This window comes from Metopolophium dirhodum, chromosome 5 (assembly GCF_019925205.1).
Source record: "Metopolophium dirhodum isolate CAU chromosome 5, ASM1992520v1, whole genome shotgun sequence".
NCBI lineage: Eukaryota > Metazoa > Arthropoda > Insecta > Hemiptera > Aphididae > Metopolophium > Metopolophium dirhodum.
In genome coordinates this window covers 4,473,033-4,494,172 of record NC_083564.1, presented here as the reverse complement: position 1 = coordinate 4,494,172, position 21,140 = coordinate 4,473,033, and the positions used below count along the sequence as shown (strand labels likewise).

Genomic DNA, 21,140 nt, shown 5'->3' with positions numbered 1-21,140 from the left:
GGTAAATGTTAAAACAGCAATATTCGTCGAGTAGTATATAGGTACATAATATCACCGCCACAAACACCTTATATATATATACAGTCATAATTTTGCATATTATTATAATACACTGCAGTAGGTGTGGGCAATGTATGCGCTTAAATGTATAATGTTCTACCGTGTCGCGTTGTATTTTTTTTTTATAGAATCCTTCTACACGCTCAGGTATATTGGACGAAGCATATATTATATTAAATACAATAATAATTGTGTTATTATATTACATTTTCGACAGAGATGATAATAATAATAATTAAATACCGGTGTGTTATATCATGATGACCGTATAAACATTTTGAAATATTCAGAGTTTACGTGTAAGAAAAATCCGAGGAAAAGTCGTTTTGGAAGACATACTACGTTTATCGTTTATGTAAGGTAACCGCAACGCTTTGATTCCTGTCCTCTGTAAATACTAAAATACGTCCTCACAGCTGGTATACGCGATATATTGCTATTGGACGTCTAAAGATTATTAACAGTATATAATATACAGTAATTTCGGCGGGACGAGCAAACAAATCCAAAACAACAAAACTTGTCTATAATTTCTTATTCTGACGAACCAAAAAACACTAGTACTCGAACTGTAAAACTGCGATATCGATGTACACTGTCCGCTGACGCTGTCGATATGACGTATAAGGTATGAGTGCATAACACTAAACTGATTATAATATATTATGTTGTTATCGCACCTCTAGCGATAAATTATTATACAATACTTTCATTATCGTTATGCTGGAAAATAATGAATTTTGTCACAACGATAATATTAGGAAAACCGATAACAAGACGAGACCAAGTCTCGACTCAGCTGCAGTGGCGTGGCGGAGGGAGTAATCGCCGAGAGGCGGCCGCCGCTGAGTCTTTAAGGGGTGGAGGATTGACGGGTAAAGGCCAATCGATGGCAATTTAGTATTAACCACAATATTTATTTAGCAATGACTACCGCGACAGTTAGTCACAAACATGGCAGAGGACGCCTGTTTATCGGGTTAATATATTTGGCGGCGCAGGGTGGAATACTAGACGACTATTATAGCCTCTGAAAAATGCAGTTCGGTTCGCCACGCCACTGAGTCGAGATGACTCTCGAGTATCATGTTATGGTTATCACGGTATTAAACATGTATTTGTGTACACATAAAAATACGTCAAGCAGTATGCCGACGATGTAGGGACACCGCGGCGGAAGGACGTGTTTTGACTAACGCGAAACACGCTTGTTTGCACGACTTGCCCCACGCTCGTATAATAATAATAATAATAATATGTCCATGTGTACATACGCAACGGGCACACGACCGGGACACGTGCACTTTTTATATAGAGATTAATACGACGGGCGCGCGGGAGGCGTTACACAAGCAGCGGTTACAAGCGGCGGGCTCGACGCACGGACGAGGAAGGGGATGGGGGTGGATGCGTGCACTAATGAAGCGTCGTCATCGAGTGTCGGATGTTTGCGGCGGGCGGACGGGCGGGCGGGTGCAGGGTTCGAGCGGCGGCGGCGGCGTGACGGTGACGGAGGGTGCTGCGCTGTTCTGCCGCCGCCCCTGCACGTCGGCGTGATTTATGGCATCACCGACACCGCCGACACCGCCGCCGCCGCCGCTGTCGACGGACAGAATATAACGGTGTCGGTCGGGGTGGCTCGGCGGGAAAAACGACGAAGCGGATCGTTAGCGCTTCTTCGCGGGGCAATTAAAAGCGCCCAGCAGTGTCGGCCGCCGTGTCGGTTACCGTGGTAACGGTTGTTTGAGGAAGAGACAAGTGCACAGCGTTTATATATTATATATATATATATTGTTATATACGCGAACGGGATAAACGCGGTGGCGGTGGCGTCGCGGTGGGTGTCGTGACTGCAGGCGGGTGGCGGTGGTGTTCCGCGGGGTTGTGCCGTGGCGGCGGCATAACAACCCGAAACCCCGTCACTATAATTGGAGGATTACACAGATAATTGAATCGCCCTCAACGCGTGGCGACAGTGTGTGTGTGTGTGTGTGTGTGTGTGTGTGTGTGTGTGTGTGTGTGTGTATGCTATGCGTATGTTTATATATATATATTGCGAAGGGACGTTAGTACGCGTTAGCGGATGTGGCCGGGGGTGAGGGGAGGAGGGGACGCGTTGAAACCGCACGACGACGCCTTTCAATAAAAATGTAAATTCGTATAAAATATAATATTATAATTTTTAATAAAAAACGACGAAAAAATCCTCCTCGTATTATATAATACGTATATAATAATAATAATAATAATACATTATAATATATGTATATAAGCGGGGAAATAATAATTCAACCGGCCGCCGTCACTTAAGCCCGTCTGCAATGTATAATTATGTATTATGTATACATGTGGCTGCTGAATGCGCCGACTATTATAATATGATGCAGCCGACGAAATTATAATAATAATTTGTTACTGGGAGCCCTTTATACGTCATAAGGTACACCTATATAATATCAGTTTATATCCGTTCCATATAATATATTATTATAATCGTTACATAAATATGTTCACTCGACGTTTGGTGACGATTTCCGGCGTTACAGTTACGTTGCAATTAGGTACACCGCGCTGTATGCATGCGGTATTAGTGCCAAGGGTAGTGCTCAAAGAGGGGGCGGGTTAGAGGGTTCAACCCCCCCCCCCCAAGAACACTTGACAAATATATATGTATACTTACATGGTATAATTATAATTATTATTTAGTATTTCTCAATTTTAGATCAGGTAATTTGCTATTTTTTTTATAACCCCTCCCCCCCATTCAAAAGTCTTGAGCACGCTTCTAGTTTTAGTGCAATGTAGTAAGTATATTGTGTGTAACTAATGTCTTACCTTCACTTGAGACTCGGTCATGCCTAGTGCGTACGCCAGTTTCGCCCGTTCCGGACCCGCCAGGTACTTGGTCTGCTCAAAAGTCTTCTCTAGTGCGAAGATCTGTTGCCCGCTGAACGTGGGCCTCGTGTGCTTCTTCTTGCCGTCCTTCTCTTGATTCGAATTATTCACTAGAAAACATTATCACGATCAAACTATATGATATTTTCATTGTGGTTATCATATACTATTTCTATTTAACACACGTTTTAAAAAAAATATATTATTGCACGCGCCCTAAAATACATAGATATTAGCACACTCCTATATAGTTGTTGATGTTATACGCAATATATATATAATATTCACTTTCATACGTCATTTACTGTCGATTTTATTACGACGAGTATGATAGCACAATATGATAGCAGCGATAGCAATGATAAACGCGTGTAAAACAAACGGTTCCGTTCATCCATTCCGCGGTTATCAGAAATGCATGCCTTGTTGTGTATACTATATATACATCTAGAGTAAAAATCACTGTGTCGGATTGTATCGTATAAAGGAAAATAATAAAAAATATACTTATACTCAATTTGTTTCGTCTATATACACCATCTTGCAGCAATTGTCCGTATATATATATATATGTATTGTAACGTCGTAAACTCTTAGCGACAATTTCAAACAACTCCGGAATAGCTCTTATTATTATCGAATTTCGGTATATATAGGAGCGGTGGTAGGAGAAATAAAGGAAACGTCTCCAAGCAATATAGAAACAATAATATATAAAATAACAACGTTTCCCCTGCGGCGGCGGCGGCGGTGGTGGCGTTTCCTTTTCGATATTGCCGGCAAATAGTTATCGTAAACACAACAATCTGGCCGAATGATCGTTGCGGTCGATTTTCAGGGCGCCGAAAACACGCTGCACGTATACAATATATATATATATATATAAAGCATCTCTCCACGCATTCGGTCTCCGTCTCCAGTCCCTCTTTCGTCCTTTCTTTCCTTCTTTCCGTGTCTTTTTCCCCTGTATATGCTGCTCCTTCTCCGCACACGCATCACAACATATATACACTATATATATATATATATCGTTTAAAACAACGAGCAAAAGTAATATAATAAAAGGAGCAGCGGCCCAACAACATAAAATACGTTTAAAACGAACGCGTGCGGAGAAAATAAATAGCTTACATACAGTGTACGATGTACGTATATATTGTGTGTGTGTGTGTGTGTGCGCGTGTGTGTGTGTGTGTAGATATGATATATATACGTGTATTTTTTTGTCGGAGAAAAACCGCGGGGGAAAGCGGCCCGGTGCATGTGTGCGTGCAGCGCGTATATAAGGGATGTAGGGAAATAGCGGCCCGGCGGCGCTCGCGGGAGGACGACTGCAGAAAGGGGCGTTATGTTTTTATCACTCGACGAGACGAGACGAGCGATATGTGAAACGGGAGCGGCGGGGCGATATTCAGGGTTCCGGGAAAGCGTGTCAACGAGAATTTCATTTTGTTAACACAATCCGCGGCGGCGGCGGCGGTGGTGTCGCACACACGCGCACGTGTACCCCCGAAAAACGTTGTTTTCGTCTTCGCGTCGCCTCATCCGCCGCCGTCGCATATCGCGTACCCGCACGCGCACCCGCGGGGGGGGGGGGGGGGGGGTGAAGAAGAAAAACCAAATAAACGATCTATTTCTCGGCGGCGGCGGCGGCGGCGCCCGGGGGACCGCCAAATCCCGTTTACTGCATTTCAATGTAATTCCGTCGGCTTTCGCCGCAGCCCGCCATCGCACTTTAGCGCACGCGTGTGTATAAACGTATACGTGTAATATCTATAGAGAAAATTACGTCGTTACGCCCATCGTCGCGACTTTTTTTTGCTCCGGAAATGGATAAAACGAAAGAACAAGACGAGAAAACCACCCGCGCCCGCCCGCACGCAACGCTTCGGCGAACGGCGCGACAGACTGCTTATCGTGGCCCCCAGCACCCGCAGCAATTGAACACGACTTTAAATGCGAATAACTATAAAAACTTCTCACCGTCGTAGATATACGCCGTGTAAAAAAATCGTAAACGTCGCTATCTGCAAAACGATACGATCCGTAACTCGTAAGCGTGCGGCTCGTGTAAATAATATGAACCTATGAATACTATATTGGTATATATACTCCTAGATATTTGTGTGTTGTTTACCTGCCGTACCCGATTGAGTTGAAGGTTTGAAACGCGGGGTTGTCTCGGTCAGAAATATTTCGAGTGTACATAACATTCGTGCAGTGATCTCCAAAAATATATGTAATATGTACAGTAATTGTTTCTAACCGTACCGTAAGTAACGTATTACATAAGGCGCGCAGCTAGTAACTATTTTTTTTTTTTTTATCGGGTAACCCGCGGCAACATAGGCCATTGGGTGTGGGGGAGGACACTGTAGGTTTTTAAATTCGGTAGGTTGGTACACGTGTGTGTTGTGTTTTGGCAGAATTTTCTAATGGGGCACCCGTAGGTTTCTGCCGTGCCCCGGGTGGGGCGATGGCGGCACTTGTTCTCCGGACACCGTGACTTGCCCGAAGAAAAATGCCGCCCGCGGCCGAGGTATCGAACTAGGGTCGGCTGCGTCGCATCCGACGCCTTAGTCCGCTCGGCCACTCCGTCCCCAGTAACTATATAATATTGTAAAAAATGAAGGTATATAATATGCAAGGTAGCTGTCTCAATTATATATAGGTGTGAACTGCTGTGTTAGGTGTATATAGTCTATAACAGTCTCGATTTATGTGTTCGATTTGCGTGTGCGGTATAATATGTAACTACTATACTCACAAGTCATATCTTGAGCCTAATACTGCACTCTCGTATGTATCATCGTGATGGACATTTTCCCAAAGATTCGACTTATGGACAAAGAATTAAAAAGTGATCTGATTTAAAACTATAATATATACGGTTCGAAAAACAACATAATTCGGTAATAAAAACTTTCGACAAATATATAAAATGAAGCGAGACTATATTGTACCATCATCTGCAACATTTTGATCATATCACAAGTATCTATTGAGATTTTCAACACACAGAACGAAATATAATTAAATGAATATACTCCCACGAAACGAAAGTACCACTCGTATATTATATAACATTATAATATATTATTAATTTATCAATCCGTTATTTTTCGGCGTAAATGCAGAGAAAAAGCAAAGTAATAATATAATATGCGCGAAAAACGTTAAAAGTCTTTTCAATTATCCCTTCGTATATTAAATGGATGATACGCACTTGCGGATTGAAAGTGTTTGTGTGTGTGCGTCGTTTTAGAGACGGCACACATGCCGTTACACGGGATTTCGGGTCGGTCGGCGATATTATTAAGCTTTAATACCGCGCGGCGCGCTCGTTTATATATATATATATGTTTACGTATATATACCACTATATAGGGCGGAAGCTGCGGTGCGGTCCCTTTAAATCATTACATAATTTGACCCTTATAAAATTCACCTCCTACCCACCACCATCCACACACGTCGTCCGGTGGGTGCGCGAATGAGGGGAAAACAACAGTGGCGGCCGATAGATATATATGTGCATTATACAGCGTGTCGTGCTGTACACCGTAAACGACGACGACTACGACTGCTACGACGACGACGACGGTAAGGGTGGGAGCGGCTATATAATATCGTCGTCCCCCCCCACATTGTTTGACACTGTGACGGAAGCTAATTGAATAGTTTGTAGATTGAAAATATACGATATCGCGGGCCCGCACTATATTCACGCGCGGGGGATGATGACCGCGCGGCGGGCGGGCTATAATATATAAGGGTAGGTAGTATGCGCGCGCGTGCGCGAATTCGGCCGACCGCCCGAACGCCCGCCCGCGCGGTGATGCCGCAGGCGGCGCGGCGGGGCGGTCAGTTCCGCCGGAGATTACCGCACGCCGTAACACTTTCGCCACGCCGGCAACAGCTTGCGCCGGACCGCCGCCGACGCGGACACACTGCACCGGCGCAGCTTTAAATTATACATCGTATAAAATTGCTCTCGTACAATATGATAATATTATAAACACACGGGCGGACCGGCCCCGAACGATGATTTCGTCGTGTGTGCGCGTTTAGGTAGGTGACATATGGGTGATATTATAGGTGTGACAATGTGACATTATACCATAATTTATACTATTTGTTCAGTATAAGAACTGTGCCCCCGGCACAAGCTTTGCTTATAAAGGGGGGGGGGGGGGGTACTGCAATATATTAAGCTAAATTTTGTAAAATAATTGTATGATATCCTTATATGTTGCAAAAATAAATTATTATTATTACATTATATATACGCGTATTACACTATACGGCGGAACGCTGGAAACACAAGGTTTACGCGTATAAGTATACAACGCGAATTCAGGAAAAATAATGAACTTATGCGTGTGGATTATTTTATTAATATATATATAACATAATATAGGTTTGCAATTCGAAGAATTTTTTTCCTAATATTTAGGGCGTTTGGTGTGGGTGCTCGATATGAAAGTTGATGACAAATGTCACTAAATAATAATAGTAAACAGTAACAGTGTCATACTAATTATTGTGGTACTTGAGTTTATTATAAACTGTTGTTATGGGGGGCGGGCGGGGTCAATTTGACGTTCGTTCGCCACTGCAGATTTATTATGAATACTGCCGCTCCGCGAGAACGATAGTAATAATAGTTTTTTGGAATTTTCCGATTTATGTATGATATCTATATAATCCGTTGCGTTTGATTTGGTGACTCCGAATTCGTGTGCGGACTGCGAAGCGCGTCTTAATTTATTATTTTTAAAGGCACGAGAGATATAATATACAACATGAATAGAATTAATAGCTGTGCAGAGTGTCAAGGCTTCAGTCGAATAATTCAAAATATACCTACCTTAAATATTATACCGCGCAAACGTCATTTATTATTATAAGAACTGCGTGCAGCGTACCACACTTACCACCCGATCGAGTTTATTTTTCCATAATAACGGTCTCAATAATGCGTAGAACCAGTATGATCGTAATATAATATGACGAATAAAAAAAAGGAGGTACTATAATAGTGTTAGAAGATTCGAGTCTCTACTCTATTATTGATTTCTAAAAATCGTGTATATAATATTATGTGATACATCGTGCTTTGAGTATAAACTATATAATTTTAAAAAGAAATGTGTTTTAATATGAGCCTCCGCCGTGATATTGCCAATAAACCCAAACGAATATAATATTATAAACGCGTACGATATAAAATGTTTATTTATTATTTTTTTTTTTTAATAGTTTTTATACAGTCTTCGCTATTGCACTGCGATGACCGATTGTAATTTTGCGAGAACCATAAAAATAATATACGCGACGAATGGTCCAAATTATTATTATTATTATTTATGATAACACACGTGACGAATCACCCGGAAAATTGCGTAGCGTTCTCGTGTATTACTATTTATATATGTGTATATGGACACACGTATTATACAGCTTATTGCGTTAACGACATATTTTTCGAACAACAGCGAATTGTTATTAATATATTTTATATCATATACGGGACTAATATATTATTAGTCTTTAAACGTATTATTATTTTGTATCATATATTATTATATGCGGACGCGCGCGCTCACCCACATTATATCATACAGGTATAATATAATATTATATAAGTACAGTCTTATGCATCGTTTAAAAATCGCACCGCACACACATCCACGTGATACATTAAGTTTGTATATAGGTACATAATATGATGTTAAGCGATTACAAACATTATATAACCGTCGCACCCCTTCAAGGAAGTGCGTGTATATATATATATTATGTACAACACTCACTCGCGTCATCCGATGTACATAATATTCCATACGCAATATACTGCAGTTAATATGGCGTATACACACACGACGGCCATATTGCAAGCCCCCAGACCGGATTTTCCCTGGAGGGCGAACCGCTGCAGCAGCTACAGTGAATATATATAGATATTGACTGGGCCGCGGCGAAAGCGTAGCCGCCGCAATACACTTATATATGTATATAATAATAATAATAATAATAATTTATTATATTGTTATGAGGGGGGGGGGGGGCGTAAATCCCTCGGTCGTGTACCGCCGCGCTTGCGCAGCCGCGAATAAGACCAGTGTACATAATAATATATAAAATAATATAATAAACCAACCCCTTTTTTTCCTCTTCCTCGGCCATTATAATATCTCGTACGACGATCTCACGACAATAATGAAAATATAAAAGACGCGACTGCATTATATGATATTATATAGGTGGGTACTCTTGTTAGTCGTTCTGTGCTGCTGCACGCAGCTCCCGCCGTATACGAGTATACGCTGCGCGCAAGATACAATATATGTGTGCACACGCTGTATTTATATTGCGATAATTTATAATATTATACACGTGTATAGCTGAATACACCTATAATCTATATACATGTAAACTCGGCTGATGTACGCATTGATATCGTTATACATATATTATACCGTCATATTATACGTCTACGCGGAGGAGAAAGAGCTGATAGGAGAAAGGTCATCCTGCCATTATGTGCGAGTGTGTCAGATATATATATATATATATTACATGCATGCGTGTTATTATTATTATGCCCATAAACCAAACCAATTAATTCCTCCTCGCCCGGCGGTATAACTGCCACAGCTATATAATATAATATTTATTGTTTTTTATGATCCTTTGTTGTCAGTTTCGCGACAAACGTTATAATTGAAAAAAAATACACCTACACACATATATAATAATATATATATATATATTTCTATATGCGCGGTGGTACCTACAATATAATATATATATATATGTGCGCCAATTAGACACACGCAACAGTCGCCGTATTATAGGCGCGTTTGTATATTATTATTATTATGTATATAATATTATTATAATGTACAAAGCTATAGCGATTTTTTGTGGTTGTTGTTGTTTTTGCGATCATAAAAAAATTTTAAATGTCCCTCGAATAGACTGTATATATCATATTATATTATATTATCCTAAACACAACACACCGAGTACCTTTTATGTTATGGTGACGACGTACGTATAATATATTATAAAGGGTATCCCTAATCCAAATTTTGCGGTACGAAATTACGTGGCAGAATAAAATAAGTACAACTTGAAAATAAAATCCCCAACTATACTTATATAGTTATACACATGAAATTTTGTGACCCAACATTTTATTATTACCTGGTGCATGTATACAGTGTATATTACCGTTATAATCATATTATATTATAATATAGCACATACTATATTACTATATAATAGTAGGTATAATAGTAGGTATCTGTAGACATATTATATATAGTATTTGTCATTTGATTATATAATATATAGTATGTATGTACCCATGCAATAAGAGTGGAATATACAATAATATATGCTAATGGAATTACCGATTTCTGGCTGTTATTTTAGCTGTACTTACAAAATGTATGTGTGCCTACAACTACCCATCTGTAGTTTATACGGGAAATTACAAAAATAGACCCCGACACCCACCGCGAAGTGCATAATATATTATTACCTATTATTTCCGTGTACACGCCTATATGTTACACTATGCATATGGACACTATAATATTATAGTCGGTGTGTATTCAATACGCGACGACTACGTCCACTATTATTACGCCATATTATGATCAATAACATCCTAAAATATATTATTATATGCGTATATATTATCCCGCTGCAGGTATTTTAATACACTCGCGTAATATGTATGTGTGCAGGCATACGAATATAATATAATATTATAATATGACGTGACGAAAGATGATGGTATCATATACATTATTTTACACAGAACACAATAATGTACAAAAATATACGACGAAATACACGCTCGTCACGCGGTAAAACTTTAGCACCCCTAATAATCCTTCTCGGAGATATATATATATATATATGTGTCGGCGGGTCGGAGGGGTGTACAGAGCTTTTACCACAGCCTGCGAGTGTGTGTGTGTGTGTGTGTGTTTTTATCCCCCTCGGTTTATTTATTTATTTTTTTTTTTTTTTTTATGCTGAAAACCAAGTTTTGTGTCCGCGGTGTGCCGGCAGCGGACAAGGGGTTTGCAGCAATCGCGCACATCTGTTACCGCTTTTGACCGCCGCGGCGGTTGCCGATATTTGCGCGGACGTCATTTGTCACTGGCCGGTCGAAATCATAGGCCAATAAAAACGCCGTTTTCCCGTCCGCGTATGTATATAACATTATTGTACACACACTCACACGCATAATTCTCGTATGTATATTATTATATATGCATATACGAAAGCTCGGAATCGCTTAAAATATGTATATTGCACACGAAAGCTTGAAATTTATGTGCGTATACGTTTTGCCGCGTGAGTGTATTATGTCAATATCAATAATAAGACAAAATTCGACAGATAAAAAAAAATCCGCAGTAAACCTATTTTATTAGTCTATATAAATAAATATATACCTAACAGTAAATCACGGATATAATAATATGTATAATACGCATATAGTATACATATACCTGTATATGCATTATATAGGTATACAATACATTATTTTAAATATGCCTAAGATATTTTTAAAAATATATATCTGTTGAATTTTTCAAACGTAATCTTTTTTAATCTTTGACATTTTTATATTTTACATTTATACCTACGTGTATTATGTTTAAAAATTATGTTTTTCCATCGAAAATCATTTTTGAATTGAATAAATGTTTCTATAACATTTTAAAATAATAACCTAATTTCAAAAAAAATAGTTTTAAATGCAATAGTTTTTAAAAATGATCTATATCTATAGCTATATTATATATTATAATAATACAATAAATATTCAATCATATCACATGAATGTTGTAGGCATGTGTTATCATTTTCTTAATTTGTTCAAAAACTGATTTTCATTTAGAATTTTCAAGTAGGCATATACTTATAAAGACTATATTTAAAAACACCTATATATTTATACTTAGATTGTTTTATTCTGTTTAAGTATTTTAAAAGATGGTTTTTATGAGTATGTACCTATACCTAATTATACATAGTGTCCTGTGGTGATAAAAACTTTTTTTAAAGTGATTACCACTTTGTTACTGTAAAGATATACTATTTATATATATACTATTTTAATTTGTAGGTACCTATAAGTGTCTAAATTGAAATTCAAACGAGTAATTTTTGAGTTAGTTTGTAGCTTAAGATATAGTAGGTATATGTATATTCGGGAGACTATTGAGGGCTATATGTATAATGATGATTGATGATTTTAAAATTATAGAAATGTATATGACCTATATAGAGCATAAATACTTTACTAGAGTATTTTATCTATTATATATATCTTATATATATATATATGTAAAACGACTATAAAGTAGTTATCCAAATAATATTTAATAATTCAGAAACTATAATATTTTATATTCTAATACAATTTGATTTAGCTGGTACAAATGTTATTAAGTTAAAATAAAGTATTTATTTAAAAAATGGAAATTTGTGTACACTCCTCTAACAAAATAAGAAATCTAAGTATTTGAAAATATACGCAGTCCTCATAAAATATATACTCAAAAGTTAAATAATCTGTAATTTAATAAATGCAAGAATAAAAAGGGGATTGAGTCATATGATTGGTGAATCACGGATTTGTATTATAAAACTCAATCAAATAGAATTATGTGAATTTGTTATACATGTATGTATTTGAAGGATATTGTTGTAAATATACGTATTTATGAGAGAAGATGATTAATTTATATAATATTATGCTTCCCGATACTATTATCGATTATACAATATATATTTGATAACTCAACATTTTAACATTTTACTTATTAAAAACTATACAACTTATCTACCATATTATAGTCCAAAGCCCATTTAAGTATACAGTTCTGACCATAAATCTTTGTACAATCCAAAGGTACTTATATTATATTTATGTAGATGCGCGGCATTATTATAATATGTACGTTTATGATATTATATTATTAATATTCTATGCAACGATATGGTGTTACTCACGACTAGCCAGCCTGTCCCTCCAGGCGATCGGGTTATTGACCAGGCCTTGGAAGCCCGGCCAGTACAGGTTCCTAGTGGTGAGGTCGGCCAGCGTGGTGGCCGGGTGCTTGACGCCACCGTTGTGGAAGTACGACGCTGCCGCGGCCATCCCGGCGGCCGCGATGCCGGCCACGCTGTTGAACGCCCGCTGCTGGTGGCTGATGGCGGCCGCTGCCCCGGTGGTCGGTGGCCGCGACAGTATCTGCTCGATGCCGTGCGGGTTGCCCGCCGTGCACCCGTTCTTCATCTCGGTCATGGTGTGCAGAGCAGCCAGAGGTGGACTGCTGCTGCACGGCACGTCCAAAAAGTTGAACATCGGTGACAGCATGTTGTGGTGATGGTGGTGATGCTGTTGCTGGGACAACATCATTGTGGAGCCCAACGACGACCTATATATTTGAACGGTAAAAAACGCCAACGGTTTATTATATACAAATATTACATCATATCGTATTGTGTTTATTGTCATCGTAATATATGACATAACTATATATCGGTATAGGTACCTAAATCACGGAGGAACTCGATGATTTGAATGCGACATGTTTTTCGAAACTTAGTAACGGTTTAATAAAAGAAAATTGTGTACAATGCATTTTTGTTATATTTAAATTTGGGAAAAGGGCCTTAAGATAGAACGATCGCCCTATATATATATATATATATATTTAACCATAATAGGTACAACTATAATAAGAAGGCACTATGTCGCGTGCGTGTGTACATCATTTAATATATTATACATAATACGCATTATAATGTCTAACGTTAAAATAAGTTGTTGCCGCCGTAGTCTTGCAATAATTATATTATAAAATATATTGGTGCGATACCTATAATATATAATAGTATTGTGTATGTGTATGTACACGCGCGCGCTATGTATAACCTATTATACCGCCATAATATAACACAAATATTGTATATACGCGCGTACCTATACTTATGTGTTATATTATGTGTTCGTCGTAGGTTTTTACTGCAGTGCAGTGTTCGCATATCTATTATATTATATATTATGTGTGTGTGATATATGTATATGTACGGGAGCTGTCGTCACGTCCAACCCACGAGGAGACCGTTACATCACAATGATCCAGCGTCACGACCCTCCGAAATGTATTTACCGATGTAGAAACTACATATTATAATATAATATATTATTGTTAGTGTTCATAATACTGGAAAATTTCCATTCTCATCGCGCTGCGCGGCTCCTATATACAGTTGTATGTGCGACGTGGTAAATTATTCCGGTTTCATATATGTATATATATATTTTATTATTTGACGTATTATGGAAACACCTATATGTATTACAGATTTTGAGTTCCGTGGCTAAGTGTAAAATATCTTTTTGAATGAAAACGATTAACCAATATATTAGTACACCTTTGATATAATGTACCTTGTGTACACGATTTTAAACTATATAGGTACCTATGCGCAATTTGTCAATGTATTATATCATTATGTGCAATGTGTGTATAATATATATATATAGGTACATTGAAAGATAATATAGGTACGTTTTTGAATAGATATTGTAAAAAGAATCAGTGATTTATAATATTTTATAAAACCTACCATTTTCATAATAACTCCGTAGTTCCATACACATTTCACATAGCAACTAACCGTATGTATATATAACATTAAAAATTTCAAATTATAATGTGCTAAAAACATCGCCGAAACATTCCATTGCGCCATGAGGCAAATTCATTAAACAAAATAATAGATTTATGGTAATAAATAATAATATTTGGCGTATTATTATACTTTATACCTATCTACAGAATATAAATGATAACATATCATATATAAGGTTATATATAAAAGCAATAATGTATCTTATAATTTTTGCTAGTGTATACAATTAATTAACTATGGCTTGTGTTATTCTTATTTATTAAAAATAATTTATCTCCAGATATATTTAAGTACCTATAGTCTATATACCTATAAACCTATAGTTATAGATGTCGCGATAAGAACTTGTGCACAGTAAACCATATTGGTGTATATATTATAATAGTTTCACGGGTATAAAAATCAAAAAATTCATAAAAGTTATATGTTTACCTATATCTTTTATACGGATGTTTATTTGCAGGTATAATAAGTATGGATACTAAATATAGGTATAGGTGTAAGGATACCAGCTACCGCTATATTAAATGGGTTTGAGCGGAATAAGATATATAGGTAGTCACCTCACTCATTTCGTAATCTGCCTTTATGACGATCGACGGATTTGCAGCAGTGTATGCACCTACATAGAGAGGTATGTCTATGCCTATAATATAAATATATAATCAGGGGTGGATTTAAGGTTGTGGTGGCCCTATGGCCCATATAAGGTTGACAAACTTACTGCAAAAGGTATATACTTATATTTTTCGGGCCTCTTATTAATCGAATCTTGTGGGGGCTCCGGTCCCCCTAAATCAGGCCCTGTAAATAATAGGTGCACTATAGGTGCAGTATAATATAAATTATTCACTGACACATTGGTGGTCACGTGTTGTTTTGTTCCAAAAAAGCGGTTGTCTCAATTCCCAATAATCCGAAATTTAAAAAAATAACATCATATCGTATTATATATATAATATATATTGCCATTATAGTTAAATTTTTATTTATTGGTGCGGAATAATAGTTGAATAATTATAATAAGAGCAGAATCTATGCTGTATGATGTAGATGATACGTGGCAAATGGCTTATTCGGTGCGAGGTACGTCGTAGATAGACGTATTTGAGAAATAACCGCGAAAACCAGCCAGTAATATAGTTTATTGTTACAAATCAATATGCATATTATGTCAGTGTGTAATGTTTATATATAACTTCTAATAAGTATGGGGCGTAATATATCATATACATATATATTGTGTATCTCTATGCCTGTTTAATATATTATTATACTATACAAAACTACAAAATTGTACTAACCTGGACGAGTCCTCAGCCTCGCTGGTCGTCCCGCTCTGTGCACCCGGCGATGCCGTCGTGGTGAATGTTTGGCACACCTGACGATTTTCAAAAAGTCACCGTTCGACGACGGCGACGAGTGCAGCGACGCTATATGAGTTATAGGTCGCCGTCTGTCCGCTCGGCCGATCCAGGCTACGAGACGTTCGACTGGTCATACATGGTAACAATATTCTCGTCTATATGATATACGACTATAATATACTGTCGACAGACTTAGCGGCGGTAGGTGTATAGACGCGCGTTTTTTTTATTAAACTCTATATATGTATATAATACGACTATAGGTATATTTTACCTATCTATTGAAACGCGTATTGTCGTCAACAAAGTCGAGTAAAAAATTCGCTCGGTTTATACACTGACGGTGTATGACAATCGTAAAAAAAAATAAATACAATTCTAACGTGAATCGCGATACGCACGACGACGACGACGACGGTAATAATATTGTGCAACACAGCGGCGGTGCAGTGTATGATATTATGAGCACGACGTACAACGACGGCAACGAACCGTATTATAATAATATAATAATATAATGATACGCGAGATCGAAAAGTGGTCCGCGGCGGCCGACCGGTGGATGGATGTGACCGAAAAAAACGACGCACGATAAATGAATGCGTGTGGCGTGCGGCGACACACACACCTCGGGCCCAGAGTCGCGCGGGCCGAGCGCAGGGCCGGACCCGCGCGCCGGCCGGGGCGCCGCCCACCGGGTCCCAGATTGGACGGTCGGCCGTGCCCGCCCATCGGCACCGCCGCCGCTCCCACCGCGGCGCACACTTCGACCGGCGGCGGCGGCGGCGGCCGTGTTAATCAATTACTACTCAACCGAACTCGATTTTAATGCTTTGTTATTATGATGTTCGTTCGTTACGGTTAACAGGGGTTTTTGCGTGTGTCCCCGCGTCGCCGAGCCACGCCCCGCCGCAAAAAAGAATATCGTATTATAATATTTTAATATAGATATGGGTAGGTGTGTGTGTGTGTGTGTGTGTGTGTGTGTGTGTGTGTGTGTGTGTATATTATATATTATGGGATGGCGAAACTAAAAAAAAAAATTAATATTTATACATTATAATAATATAATAATAAAATACAATATACGCGCGTAATAAGTGTAGTACGTAGGTGCCTATATATAGGTATATCTAATATTACGGTCTATATATACTCGAATTTTTTACGGCTTACGTATAATAATATAGCTAATTACGATCATTAAATATATTTTATGTTTTATCATTATAAATTATACTGCAGTATTATACGTGATATATTTACAGATGCAGGTATAATACTGCTGCTGCGGTGACAAGGTTTACCTATATAATATATATATACACGCTAACAAACTGTATATCGCGGCTATATAATAATTGTACAATAACTAATAACCTATATATATATTATGTGAAATGCGTGTAATATACGCTTCGCTGCATCCTATATACGTAAATGGTGCATAATATTATGGTATGATATTATAAAATGGTCGATGCGGTAAAACAAAAAAAAAAAAATACACGACTAACATCTTCGAGACGACACCGTATTATTATAAGACTGCTTATGATGGCGGTGTTTAATACATAATATATTGTTTATAGCGTTTCCGTTTGCTACGGCGGCGGCGGCGGCGGCGGCGGTGCTGGTCGACTTGCGGCTCTAGACGACGACGTGACTAATGATACAAGCCGCGCGCTCGTCTGACATATAGGCCGCATATGTATATAAACGGATACCAATGGGCGGAAGCGCTGCGAAACGAGTTCCCCTGTGTCGTCGTCGTCGGTTTATATAAACGGAAAAGAAAAACGTACCAAAATATACGTCTCATATTCGTGTTGAAGTACCTCCGATGGGAGGTCTCTTATTCCCTCAGTCTCTTCTGTCTGTTTTTTTTTTGTTATTATCACTTAAGCTTATTGTTCTAATTGTAACAGATAGCGTAATAAAGAATTTTGTTAAAAAAAAAAAAAATATATATACCAGGTCTCGCTGCAGCGATGCGCGATACATATCGCAAGTGTTTGTGTTCAATACAATTATAATATATATATATGCGTTGGGTTTCGTGGACAGAATATAGCTGCTTATGTTCTTGACTGGCTTCACCGAAATAATACTAATCGAAAAAAACGTAGTTTTGCCTTTTTGCGTTATATGTGTTATTGTATGTGCCCATGATAATCCTAATATCTATATTATTTATATATAACTGAGTATTATATCATAATCATAAAGGATATATTTATATATATTGTGCAGTAGACATAGTAGTCTTAACTTCTGCAGCAAGACTATATTTTACGAAACTTAGGCGTATACGATACCTATATATTATATACCTACTACCTAGTATATCTACCCATATATACATAAATGCGGCCGCGGACTGGTAAAATAGGGCGCGGGATGCTACACAATGTACGGGGCAAATAACAAAAATAGTTGGGGAAAATTTAAAACATTTAGATTATTTATTTATAAAATATTAATATATTTTATTTTGTTTTAAATAAATATTGAAAAAATTACGTTAAAAACGTGAATAAATACAAAGTTACAACAAACTCTCAATGAAAATTGTACAATATTTTAGATTACAAATAAGTTGGTAACGATCTGCTGTTCATTACTGCATTAGGTGTCTATATGAAGTCTTTAAATATATAATATTAGACAAATATATTTTAGGGCAAGGGATGCCGTAGCATCCCAGCATCCCAGCCAGTCCGTGCCTGCCTAAATGCATTAATTAAATATATACCTATGTACCTACAAGGACCTCTTTATATAATATTCACTATATAACCACTATTATATATTCTCTCTATATATAATAATCGAACGTGCACTGCGAATATCCAACGAATGTCCTGACTGGCTGGCTGACTGACAACTGCCTGCAGATCAACGTATTGAGCCTAAACTATATGATAGCTATATTATAGGGACTTCAAATGTTCATACCCTGCAGGGTGTTCTAGGATAGGATTTTCCAAAATTTGTACTTTAAAGAGGCGCCCACGCAAGGATTTTGAGATTCACGATGGCAATGGTTTTTTTTTGTTTTTAAATGCTTGCCATATAGCGCGGTTACTCGGGCAGATGAAGTAAAATCATCAAATCGATAAATTTTATCTTGGAAAAAATATGAGTTTTTCATAAAATAATTCTTTTACAGTATGTTTGTTGCCTACAATAGACTCAAAAACTGCTCAACCGATTTCGACTAAAAGTTCAGAGATTGTTCTTAGATATATCTATAGGTAAAGTTTATTGAGTTAGTATATATATATTATAATTTATAGTCGTTTAAACTATATCGTTCGGAAATACCTATACAAAGATCTATAATATCTGAACTGAGGTAGGTATATACACAATATTACATCTGCTTCATATTTTTGTAAAACAATTTTAAGAACTATAATATTATAATCCTATTAATATTATTCTTATAGAATAAATATTTTAATTAACTACTAGTACAAATTTTGAATTACGTACCTACATCATAATTGACAGTACAATTATACAACCTAAATAATTTACGATAGGTATACCATGGTATACTGCCTGAAAAATGGGGTTTCTTATTTTAAAAATAGAAGTTTTATCGCCAAAGGACACTCCTGCATATTTCTTAAGTAATAGGAGCAACAAAATTCAAGAATTAAAAAAAAATAGTCTTCGAGTGGGTACTTAGATATATTTAGAAATTCCATAAATCAAAATTTGAATAATTTTATTATTAAAGGGGAAAATGGGGGTGAGCATGCTTTGTGAATCACGCTGAATACAGGTATGCGTATACAGATATATATTTAGGTACCTATAGGTTATACACATGCCATTATATATATACCAGCTACATATAATTTTATAATAGCTATTTTTATACTAAAACCAAAATTGAGCGAGTTCTACTCAGACTGCGTAACCGCGTTTTGTGTATGTCGTCCGCGTGTAAGACGGATATAACACAATATGTGGTTTGGCGTCCTCTAAAATGTATCTATTATGATATAATAATTCGTCTCGTATAATATGATTTTTTTAAACAGATTTTCAAATTCGATATCCAATTAATTAATATTGTATAGGTATAGGTACCATCTATATAATCTATATACTTTTATACAACTATATATATAGGCACCTACCTATGTTTTTTCAAATAATAATTTAACTATTATTTTCTTTTAAGTTTTAGTTTATTGTTGACACAATTGTTCAATTATTGAAATATCAAAAAACTTAGATCGTATTGATTTACGCGTTGTATTTATTGGTCTTAGCTTCATCCGCAAATCGACGAAGCTATATAACCTCCGTGGTTGATAATACGGATTAGTACATCATACAAAACATTTTATATGACTGTGCAAATGTTAAAATTGAATGAAATGGATTCAAAGATCATCAGATCACACCCCTCATAAAAACAAGTGAAGCGTATATATACTATAATATATACCTACACGAAAATTCGTCAGTCATTTTTCATTACTCCCCTTTTTCATACGACTACACTTCTTAATATATTAATATTGATATATTAACATTGATAAATAATATTCATATTTAATATTAATAATGTGCAGTTTGTTGCCATTATAAAATCTATACAGCAATATAGCATAGATGTATATAATATAATATATAAAATCTCATAAATTTCACGAAACAATATAGGCGCAGATAATAATAAAAATAAAACTTGCGATTTAATTTAACTTGAGTAATACGGTGTATATAGACCTAACCAATCATAGATAACCAATCATAGATTAAACAAATTAAGCATTCTTCAAGTAAGTTTCTGGGCAAGACTTATTAATATGTAAATAATAGTGATAGATATATTGTATAAGTACCTACGAATATTAAATTAGGTGGATATTGAATAAAATATTTTTTAGCTTGAAGAAGTATGCCTAATGTTTATATAGGTATACGTATACCATATAGGCATATATATATAGGTACTACCATTTATTATGAAAACTAAATAAAAACTAATACTAATACTGTATTCATATAATCAATGGTACTATACCTACATTTACTAAATTATTAGGTATTTAT

The 21,140-nt window shown here is 36.8% G+C and overlaps 1 protein-coding gene across 1 annotated transcript in view; it reads right to left on the bottom strand.

The window, feature by feature from the left end:
• The window catches only part of LOC132945011 (homeobox protein Nkx-6.1-like), a 29,616-nt gene extending 12,941 nt beyond the window's left edge, over positions 1-16,675 (bottom strand). Inside the window, exons 1-3 of the mRNA XM_061014615.1 lie at positions 15,999-16,675; positions 13,003-13,430; positions 2,896-3,065 (exon numbers count right to left, since the gene is read on the bottom strand). Coding sequence (XP_060870598.1) covers positions 2,896-3,065; positions 13,003-13,411 — 579 coding nt within the window. The 5' untranslated portion in view covers positions 13,412-13,430; positions 15,999-16,675. The remainder of the gene's footprint in view (positions 1-2,895; positions 3,066-13,002; positions 13,431-15,998) is intronic.
• Between the last annotated feature and the right edge of the window lie 4,465 nt (positions 16,676-21,140).